Source organism: Cajanus cajan, chromosome 4 (assembly GCF_000230855.2).
Source record: "Cajanus cajan strain Asha chromosome 4, NIPB_CcT2T_4, whole genome shotgun sequence".
Lineage (NCBI taxonomy): Eukaryota > Viridiplantae > Streptophyta > Magnoliopsida > Fabales > Fabaceae > Cajanus > Cajanus cajan.
Genome location: NC_138520.1, coordinates 67,586,206 through 67,596,875, shown reverse-complemented (window position 1 = coordinate 67,596,875; position 10,670 = coordinate 67,586,206). Strand labels below are relative to the sequence as shown.

At 32.9% G+C, this 10,670-nt stretch overlaps 1 protein-coding gene and 1 long non-coding RNA gene across 2 annotated transcripts; one reads left to right on the top strand and one right to left on the bottom strand.

The window, feature by feature from the left end:
* The first annotated feature begins 796 nt into the window (after nucleotides 1-796).
* LOC109818257 (beta-ketoacyl-[acyl-carrier-protein] synthase III A, chloroplastic) lies at nucleotides 797-4,886 on the top strand. The gene is made up of 8 exons (XM_020383696.3): nucleotides 797-1,223; nucleotides 1,442-1,590; nucleotides 2,227-2,363; nucleotides 2,495-2,600; nucleotides 2,685-2,803; nucleotides 3,178-3,242; nucleotides 3,328-3,550; nucleotides 4,262-4,886. Exons 1-8 carry the CDS (start codon nucleotides 1,057-1,059, stop codon nucleotides 4,481-4,483), a joined length of 1,188 nt encoding a protein of 395 aa, XP_020239285.1. The 5' UTR covers nucleotides 797-1,056; the 3' UTR covers nucleotides 4,484-4,886.
* A 135-nt stretch (nucleotides 4,887-5,021) lies between these two features.
* On the bottom strand, nucleotides 5,022-6,835 carry LOC145956935 (uncharacterized). The gene is made up of 2 exons (XR_014433331.1): nucleotides 6,141-6,835; nucleotides 5,022-5,331 (listed from the first exon to the last, which is right to left on the bottom strand). It is a non-coding gene; the product is annotated as an uncharacterized LOC145956935 (long non-coding RNA).
* Nucleotides 6,836-10,670: the final 3,835 nt, after the last annotated feature.

Genomic DNA, 10,670 nt, shown 5'->3' with positions numbered 1-10,670 from the left:
GATAATTAAAAATAATTTTATATAAAAATTTAAAATTATTGCTTATTTAAATAAATTTACTTATCAAAATTTTTAATTATAATATAATTTTATTTTTTAAATTTTAATATAATTTTAATTATATATGACATCAGTATAATTTTTATTAATTATTAGATTTGAATAATTTTTAATTAAATATAAATTTAATTTGAAGATAATCAAATTCTTTATATTTTAATATATTTTAAAATATATATTGCATCAATTTTATTTTATAAAAATAAGGTATCATAACGTCCCTATAACTTAATTTTTATATCTGTCACTGAATTTTGCTATCTAATTTTAAGGTTGCACCAAACATTTTCTTCTAACTATCCTTGATAACTTTTTATAATACACTTATAATTTTGTTATAAATAATAGGAAAATGCAAACAAACACTGGCCAAACTTTTAGTAGATTTTTCTTTTTATTGAAACCAGTGATTTACACAATTTTAATTTCTTAATTAATGTCTTAAAGATGCTGATCAGTAAGACTCTTATTAATATTAAAATAATTATTAATGAAAAGTTAGTACTGCAATTTATTGAATAATAATTTTTTTATTATATATTTAATACAAAATATTTTTAATTTTGTTGATTATGGGGTCTCCGTTTACTTAATCCCTTTATGAATACTAATGATTTTTTATTTATACAAATGACTTGAAAATGAGATATTATACAAGATATTCAAATTGGATTACACTTTATTTAACAATAATGATAATAATATTATTAAATATATATAATAAAATAGGCAGACAAGAGGAGAGTAAGAACATTGGAGTTTCCTCAAATTGGGTTGCCATAATCGCTCGCTGCTGCATTGTTTCGGAGCTGCCGAAGAACATTGTTGTTCTCTCCCCCTTTCATGGCCTTACTTCTCTCTCTCTGCGTTCCATTCTTCTCTACCATTTAATTCAATACAAAACACACACAATCTTATTTATATATTCCTTTCATATTTGGTGTTCCACACTTGCTTCTTCTTCTTCTTCTTCTTCTTCTTCTTCTTCTTTGTTAAATGGCGAATGCATCTGGGTTGTTCACCCCTTCGGTTCCCCACTTCAGAGTCAGGGTTCGTCCTCTCTCCGCCATTGGATTCTCCGCCAAAGTTGTTTGCTTTGGAAACATCGAGGGAGCTGAAAAACACGCTTCCACCGTTTCCCCTTCCCAATCTCCGATACCCAGGTCACCTTTTCTCCTCTGCTTCATCTATTTCCGTTAAAGCTTCGATTTTGAGCCACACCCATCAATTTTCGCACCTCCAGCATCGTTACTTTTGAACATGCTAGTTCTAGGTTATAAATCAGACTCTTTTTTATGATGGATGTTTTGTATATCATTGCCTTTTTTAATGTTATTTGGGATCACAATATTCGTGTAATTGAAGTTTCTACACTCCGCAGGCTTGTCAGCAAAGGGTGCAAGTTAGTTGGATGTGGCTCTGCTGTGCCAGCTCTTCAGATTTCTAATGACGACCTCTCCAAAATGGTTGAAACTAATGATGAATGGATATCTGTTCGCACCGGGATTCGTAGACGGCGAGTTCTCTCAGGTTTGTTATTGCCAATGGCATGCCATTAGTCCCATCTTTTATGCAATATAGGTGCAGTGTTTAGAATTTGATTAGATTACACTGCCTGCACTCAAATTAGATAACCTGCTTTATCAGTTGGAGATTTCACATCGATTAATGGTATGACCAAAATAAATTATATAAGTGGGGAGCAATCTTTCATGGTTAGAATTTGAGTAGGTTACACTGCCTGCTCAGCTTAGGTAACCTCTTTATGCATCGGAGATCTTACATTGACTAGTGATATGACCAAAATATAATATATAAATAAGAACAATCCTTATTTTATAAGTTGGTTTTTTAAGGTTGAATTAGATCTAAATCTACTTTCTAAAGATGGTATAAGAGCCTATCTTACTAGTCGTTGTTGACTTTTATTAGGCCATCTTCTATCGGGCTATTATATCACCGCTAGCTGATGTCCAGCCTTATAAACTTCATGCTCAAAATGTTCGGTTCTTGGTGTGAGGTGTTCATCTATGTTGCATTTCTTGCTGTAGAAAGTTCCTTCTTGTTTTCTTAAGATAATCCTGTCTAAAATTGTTTAGAATTGTTTTGGAAGTTTTATAGTATGGTGATGTGTCTGCCTTCTATTGCTTGCTGTTCTGCTTGCAGGCAGAGATAACTTGACAACTTTAGCAGTAGAGGCAGCTAGGAAAGCACTTGAGATGGCAAAGGTAGAGCCTGATGATCTTGACCTAATTTTGATGTGCACATCTACTCCGGAGGATCTTTTTGGTAGTGCTCCACAGGTATGGGTTCTGGTTGCGTCATGTTGAGAATAATTCTTTACATTATGCTCGTCTTTAGCCTTTACCAAGTAATCTGTCTTTAAGGGGTTATGGAACCACTCCTATAATTTTATTGTCATTACATCTTGCAGATTCAAAAACAACTTGGCTGCAAAAGAAATCCATTGTCTTATGATATTACAGCTGCATGCAGTGGATTTGTGTTGGGTTTAATATCAGCTGCTTGTCACATTAGGGGTATGAATTGGTTACTTTTGTTGGCTTAATAAATAATAATTCAGAAATATGATGAAAATATTTCCTTTTATTGTGTGAGTGCAGGAGGTGGATTTAATAATGTTCTAGTTATTGGGGCAGATGCTCTTTCACGATATGTAGATTGGACAGACAGAGGGACCTGTATTCTTTTTGGGGATGCTGCTGGTGCTGTACTAGTACAGGTAATTGTATATCTTCCTGGCATTGTTCAACATTCGTTGCATATGTCAGCAATTATGATCCTCTTTCTCAGCTATTACAATTAGTTTTGTTGGTTATGTTTTTGTTTTCTTTGTAGAAGATGAAAGCAGGGTTTTGATAATCTTTTTAAAATTTAAGATGACGAAGATAATTAGATCGTTGTCTTCATCCTTGAAATAGAAGTTCAAAATTGCAAATATAGTATTACATATCTTCTGAGATGAAGTCCCTAGGTTTTCTCTAGATTGTATTGTCACTTTAAAATGACAATCTTTTTGTTTTGACAAGGAGAAGTCATTTTTAGTTAAGGGATGTAAATTGATGCCTTTGCTCTGGTACCATGATTACATTGCAGTCCTGCAACAGTGAGGAAGATGGTTTATTTGGTTTTGATTTGCATAGTGATGGCAGTGGTCAAAGGTTTGTGCTTCTCTTATGACTCAAAAGAGTTGTTCTATTCTTTCTGTAAGCTATGTAATTAAGCACCGATTCTTACTTAATGTAGGCACTTGAATGCTGCCATTAAAGAAAACGAGTCAAATAATGCATTGGATTCAAATGGTTCTGTGCTTGGCTTTCCTCCCAAGCAGTCCTCATATTCATGCATTCAAATGAATGGCAAAGAAGTCTTTCGCTTTGCTGTACGATGTGTACCTCAATCAATTGAATCTTCCCTTGAAAAGGCTGGCCTCCCTGCATCTAGCATTGATTGGCTACTTCTCCATCAGGTACACAGAAATAGTTTATTAAATAAAATTCAATCATGAGCTTGTTTGAATACAAATTTAGAAGAGTTTTTGAGAGCTTTTCTACTGAATATAAGTTTTTCCAGTAGAGAAACTCTACTTTGTATCCAAACAAGCTCCATGTTATCAATGTACTTATTGGATATTTATGTTGGGAGTATTACTGATGAATGCACCAATTCCTTCATCTGTTCCCCATTCTAACTAATCACAGCAATACAATTGCTTATAGCAAATGTGATGATAACCTGGGGGATAGGTAATGTCTATTGGTTAAAGGACTAGTTCAAGTTGCTATGATCTCTCCAATGGGTGGACAAAGTGGATTTGCTATGCATTTTTTTTTTTTAATGTTTTGGCACCCTAGGTGGACTGAAGGTGGTTGTTGCTTTGTTTTCATCCCTTGCTAAAATTGCTGGTATCAAGTTCATTTGTACGTTTTTTTCTTTCTAGTAAAAAGAATGTGAAATATAAATTAAAATGGTTGAAAACTTGACCGATCCTTCATATCCAGCAATTCATTGCTGCATGTGAGTGTTATTTTATCACTTTACTGAGTGTCAAGATCAATTTTATGATTGAAAACAGAATATCATTTTAGTTAACTTGGGAATTGCCCGGCATACTTGATAATAACTTGAAGAAATGTATGTTACATAATACTTAGGGTGGCTTACTTCATAACAAGTGCAGGCAAACCAGAGGATTATTGATGCAGTTGCCACTCGGTTAGAACTCCCCTCAGAACGGGTCATATCAAATTTGGCTAATTATGGTAACACAAGTGCAGCTTCCATTCCCTTGGCTCTAGATGAAGCAGTTCGAAGCGGTAAGATTAAGGCAGGTCAGACTATTGCAACTGCCGGCTTTGGCGCCGGTCTTACTTGGGGTTCAGCGATTGTTCGCTGGGGCTGAATGCTTTTCTATCATAGCAAAATTGCAAATAGAGAAGAATTTCATTTGCAAGTGCAGCAGCTGTGTCCAAATACCCCACCTTACACATTTGTAGAAAATGGGGTTTGGGGAATTTGCAAAAGGATAGATATCAATAACACATCCAGCACTCCCTGAACTTGTCCCTATCTTTTTTTCTTCAGTTTACATTCTCCTTGGGCGTCTTTTCTCAAGTACCAAATTTTCTTTTTCCGAGGCATGTATTTGTTATCATTCAGATTTATTTTAAACGAGGCTTACTATTTATGTTTCTCAATGGTACTTGTAATTATAAATGCAACATGGCAAGTGTTTGCTTGCTTGTACTTTAAAATACCTTGTCAACATCAAGAGCACTTTATGTTAGGTATCTGTTTTGATCTAATATATTGAAATTTGAAGCATAGGGATTTCATTTTGCAGAAAACTTAGTTACAATGCTTGTGCTCTTCTCCAATAGAATTGAAGTTTTATCTTAGTTATACACATTAATATTTAATGGAATCCTTTATTATATATATTATTGAGATAAAATTTCAATTTTTATTTGATAACATTACCAACAATACTTATGATATTGCATGTAAGTGTTGTTCTTTCATTTTGTTTTACAGATAATCTTGTATTACCACAATACCTGTGCAGCTGTGCTTAATCCTTTAATCCGGGATTTTAAAAGACAACAAAGCATGATCTGTTTCCAATATAGAACCCAATTAGGCACTAATCATCATCCCTCTTCTTGGGCCACGAACAAGGCAGTTTCAGCTAACTTGGTGATGTTAGGAATTTGATAATTTTGAGCTAAGTAAACCAACCACACACTGTCCCTGTTATAAAAGAGAAGCAACTCCTGATTATACCATAGATGCTCAAGTGCTAGCAATAAATTTCTGCAATTGAGAAATCACTTTGGTGCATGTTTGGAATAGATTAAAAACGTGGATATTGTATTATCTCGCCATGTTTAGAATGTAAAATATGCAAAAGCAACAATAAATGTTATGTTGGATGTGGAAAATCACATCGAAGACGTATATGCAAACACGCTCCTTGCAAGAATCACTGTCAGAAATGAGCAAATCATCATATAGTTAAAATCATATGACAAGTAATTTTAGAGTTTGTGTGGGTAGCCATTTTCTTGGGGAAAAGAAAATCACTGGTATATATAACAAAGGACATCACTCGCTTCAGTTCGAAGTATTTTTTAAATTGTGTATGGTTCAGAATTGTACAAATTAAAACTAGTTTATGTAAATGTAGAAAAAAAATTGAGCTTCTCTAGTTTAAAACAAACTATTACTGATTTCTTCTTAATTAGCCTTTTTTTTTCCAGAGATTAATTCCAACATTATTTATTTTCTGTTGTCGTCAACCTAAGTTATGAATGGAATTATTAATCATAAAAAAATAAAATATGCTGCATTTAAAACAACAACATATACATTTTAGATTGATAGAAACCATATGAAATTTCTAGCAAACAACTGCAACAAATCATATACAGTTACAACTTACAAGTCCATACAAGTGTTTTACATGATTTAGAAAACATTATATGTGATAACTATCCCAAATTAGTTCTTCAAATCTATCATTCACATAATCAAAGTTGCTAATTGTGAATAACACTTGCCTTTAGGTCGCTGGACTTCTATGGTGACACGTACCATATGGCCTATCAAACTGCAGCTATGAGCTATTCTAAAATATAGTTCATACTATATTATATAAAAAAATAGAAAATATCTGACATGAGAACCATATACACACCGAAGCGCCAATATAGATGAATTAAAAACTATAACCAGTTTACATTTCATAAAAATCAATGAGTTGGTTTACATATAAGTTTAGAAATATTTCAGAAAGTTTCTCTATTAAAAATAATTTTTTATTTTTGATAAAAAAACAAAACTCTCAAAATCACTTCTAATTTGTATTCAAATAGACTCTATATCTTATATCAAAGAGATGGTGACAAATATATCTATATTCTAGAATCATATAGAAAAATATCCAACCTGATTATTAACACATTAATGAGTAATAATTTGTCGGCATTCATGTCACCTCAACAAACGAAGAGGCAATGCTAATAACTTTTTTCCTCCGGTTTGCACCAATAACCAATACCTTTTCTTTTTATAGAAATCACTTAATTAAGTTTTGTCTCTTCTAATAAAATTTTCTTATACACATGATAAAAACCAAACTCCTCACAACAGAATACTTAAAAACCTAACTATTTATCAATAGTACTAAACATTATTAGTTACAACTTAGGCTATGCTTAGTTATTAGTTTAAAACTTGCAACTTCAATTAGCTGACTTTGAATGCAATGCCTACATATTTAACAATTTTTTCCCCATTTTGTTGAGTGTAAATCACAAGCAAATCTATGTTGAATCAAAAGCTACAAAGTGTTTTTTTTTTTTTTAAGTTAGTTTTAAAAGTTAAATTTAACTCAATTTAACTTGCTGCTAAAAACTAATAACTGTTCCAAATCAAACCTCTATGGTTCCAATTAACTGTACAAAATGAGTAGCCCAAGCCTATAAGGGTCCAACGAGTCATGCCCCGCAATAATCAAGCTCTTACGAAGGGTTCTTCGTATGAAGGAAACAGTGTTAGATGATGGGTCTAGAGAAATTTAGGCATAGTTGGTCCAATCCAAATATAATACACCTGAAAACTGAAAAATAATTGATCAAACTAACGATTTTTCTAAATTTCTTGATCAATAATTATGATTATGTATTCCTTTTAGTAGGAAAATGGAAACAATCAACTTGCTATGTAAAAATAATATAAATATTATGTTGATATATTTGTCTGCTAGATAAATTTTCAACAATCTGTTTTCTCACATTTATTTAAGTGCGAGTTGAGGATAGCATTATAACCTAGCAAAAGATAGCAACAACTTTGAATAATACTATTTTTAATGCTTCGTTTTTTTCGACGTTGTTTTGAACAATATGAAATAGATGCCTAATGAGAGCAGGGAAGTACTCGGTACTATTTGTGACACCCTTACTACTCCAACACATATATTGTAATAATATAGATAAACTAAGGAAATCAAATTTTCAAAATAGGTAAAAGGATTCACATAAAACCTTTAGAAACATTCTTCAATATCCAAAATATTATGAAAATGAAACTTGAAAAATAAAACATAAGAGGTTACAAAATGTTTTCAAAATAATAGGTTCAACTCCGTATACAAATACAATTCATGTCCTAGAAATTCTCTGTCTCGATGTCACAATATCAGAGCATACCCATAAATCAACTGTTGACACTCTAGATGCCACTCATAACTGGATCTTTCTCACCTAAAACATCCACAAATTGTATGGTGAGAAAAGAAAGCATCTATATATATAGCACATAAGGAAAACACAACATATCGTCTCATTATGACTCTATACTTAATAAAATATTCATAAACATTTCAACATATCATAACTCGATCAATCATACATCATTATCACGTCATAATTTGCAATCACACCAATCATCACAAATCTTGCACTTCACACTATGCCAAGGTCACGTTACCCATTTAACAATCCAAGGCCGTGCTCACCCCCGATATAACACTATGCAAGGTCACGATCCCCCAGTAGCATATCTAGCCCAGGGTCGTGCTCACCCATGACATGTTATTCAAGGTCACAATACTCACGTAACAATCCAAGGCCGTGCTCACCCCTGATATAACACTGTGCCGAGGTCACGTTACCCCTAACCCAGGGTCGTGCTCACCCCCGACATGTTAACCAAGGTCACAATACTCATGTAACAATCTCGGGCCGTGCTCACCCCTGGTCATAGGTGTGAAGAACCACAATCACATCACAATCCACACAATTCTTACAATTAACACTATGTCAAGGCCACGCCACAACTGACATAAGTGATACGTGTTAATTGTCTCTCATCCCACATCATGCCAGGGTCACGCCCTCCCTGTAGCATCACTTACCCAGGGGCCGTGCCATCCCTAGTCATTGATGTGAGGAACCTCAATCATAATCATATTCACATTCATCACATCTCATCTTATAGCTCAATAACATATCACATACACATCACGGATAAGTCCAACAAAATAAGGGTTTCATACACCTCAAGCAATTCACATATAAATCATCAATTCTTATCAATTGATATAACAATAATATTCATAAATTAATATAATACTCAACAGAATTACCAATTTAATATAATTTCAACATAAACAGTAAAATCCCCAATTGTTTCAAAATCTAGCTCACAGACACTTTTCTACAATTTCGTTCTCCCTCTCAGATCATCATTCTTACAAATTAAATATGTACTTCTAATCCTCAACACATACAGAATCTAATGAGATCATCAATTTCTCAAACAGAAATATTCCAATTTTTCCAAAACCTAGCCTACAAGAACTTTTTTATAATTTCGTTCTCTCTCCCAGAGCATCATTTTTACAAATAAATCATATATTCATAATCCTAAATTCATACAGAATCTAATAAGACTAATAATTCTCCAAATAGAAATAATTATAAAATTGCTCATAATCCTAAGGGATTCTTCCTCTACCCAATTCCTTCATGTAACTTCACATATAAATAATTCTCTTTTCCCCCGTACCTGGATAAACAGCAGTTGAACTAAAACAGGGATCTCTTGGTCTCCTCCTCTAAGTGCCCCTTGTCTTCAGAGAGAAGAAGAGGGAAAAAAGAGAGAACAGAAGATATATAATAGGAAGAGAGAATGAGAGATGTGTGAAAATGACAGGTGAGGGGCGCTATTTATAGGATTTCAGGCTCACCTACCGGAACGGCCCGTTCCAAAAGTGGAACGCCCGTTCTGGACCCTTCAAACCTACGCAAATTTCTCAACAGGAACAGCCCGTTCTAAAACCGGAACGACTCGTTCTCAAACCCAGCAGAACGGCCCGTTCTTCTCTAGAACGGCCCGTTCTCCAAACCAGAACGGCCCGTTCTCCAATTGGAACGTCCCGTTCTCCCACTTCATTTTCTAAGCATTTTCTTATTTCGGAACGTCCCGTTTCACTTTTGAAACGGCCCGTTCCGGGCAACGAATTGGGCCCTTGGCCCAGCAAAAAATTGGACTGTTACACTATTGTGTATGTTCGAAATTGATTCACGCAAACTTTAATATGATTTTGTAGGAAAATATGGTTTGTTTTTTAAAATTTTGTTTCGAGTGCTTACGAGTCGTTGAATTTTAGTTTTAGATGTAATTTTTTTTTTTAAAAAAAAAACTTGATTGATTATGTTAACTTAATTTCAAAATATTTTTATATTTGTTTAGAAAATGATTTATGAAATTGGTTTTAATTTTTCAAAAAATTCCACCGTTACATTTGTAAATGATCATTTATGTCCTAACTTCCACTACCATTACCATCAATAAAAAAAAAAGTGGAATTGATTATAAAAAAAGTGGAATTGATTATTTTTAGACACACATTTTGGATGTAGAAAATCACATCAAAATGGCTAAAAAATATGAAAGCAACAATGGCTAATTTCATTGGAGACCTTAAAAATCACATAAAAAATTGCATATGCATGCACATTGAAAATAAACAGTAATTAGGTAATTTAACAACATATACAATTAAAGAGGTTTAACTATGTTGATTGAGTAGAGTATGTAAATGTTGCAAACTCTTTTAGTACTATGATCAATTCCCGGATCCAAAAAAAAAGAAAAAAGAAAAAATCACGTTTCTTGATTCAAAATTAATGTTATGAAATTCCTTCTTGGTGAACTAGTAGTTTGGGCACGTGGAATATTTCTTTAGTTGATTTTCTTTTCGACAAACTTAACATACCATTAACACTTTGTTCAATTAGAGTTGTCTCTTCATTCTATCACTTTTTTCTATACAAAAAAGAAAATCATTTCTTATTATAAAAAAATCAAGTTTAACGTTTCTTAAAGTCAATTCTATTTACTATAAAATTAATTTTTAAAATGTAAAATATTATTCTCTCTAAATCTACATATAAGAAAAAAAAGACTAATTTCAAACAGATTGAAAAAGTTAATTAAATACATTTAATTTAGCTAAAACCCTAACTTGATTCCTTATAATAATGTTTTAAAGTTTCAATTTAGTCTCACTTTAATTTTTT

Bases quoted from the DNA above. Each gene is read 5' to 3' on its own strand.
- LOC109818257 (XM_020383696.3), top strand. From the start codon at position 1,057: ATGGCGAATGCATCTGGGTTGTTCACCCCTTCGGTTCCCCACTTCAGA. The intron at 1,224-1,441 runs GTCACCTTTTCT...TACACTCCGCAG, and splicing joins TCCCAATCTCCGATACCCAG to GCTTGTCAGCAAAGGGTGCA. The intron at 2,601-2,684 runs GTATGAATTGGT...GTGTGAGTGCAG, and splicing joins AGCTGCTTGTCACATTAGGG to GAGGTGGATTTAATAATGTT.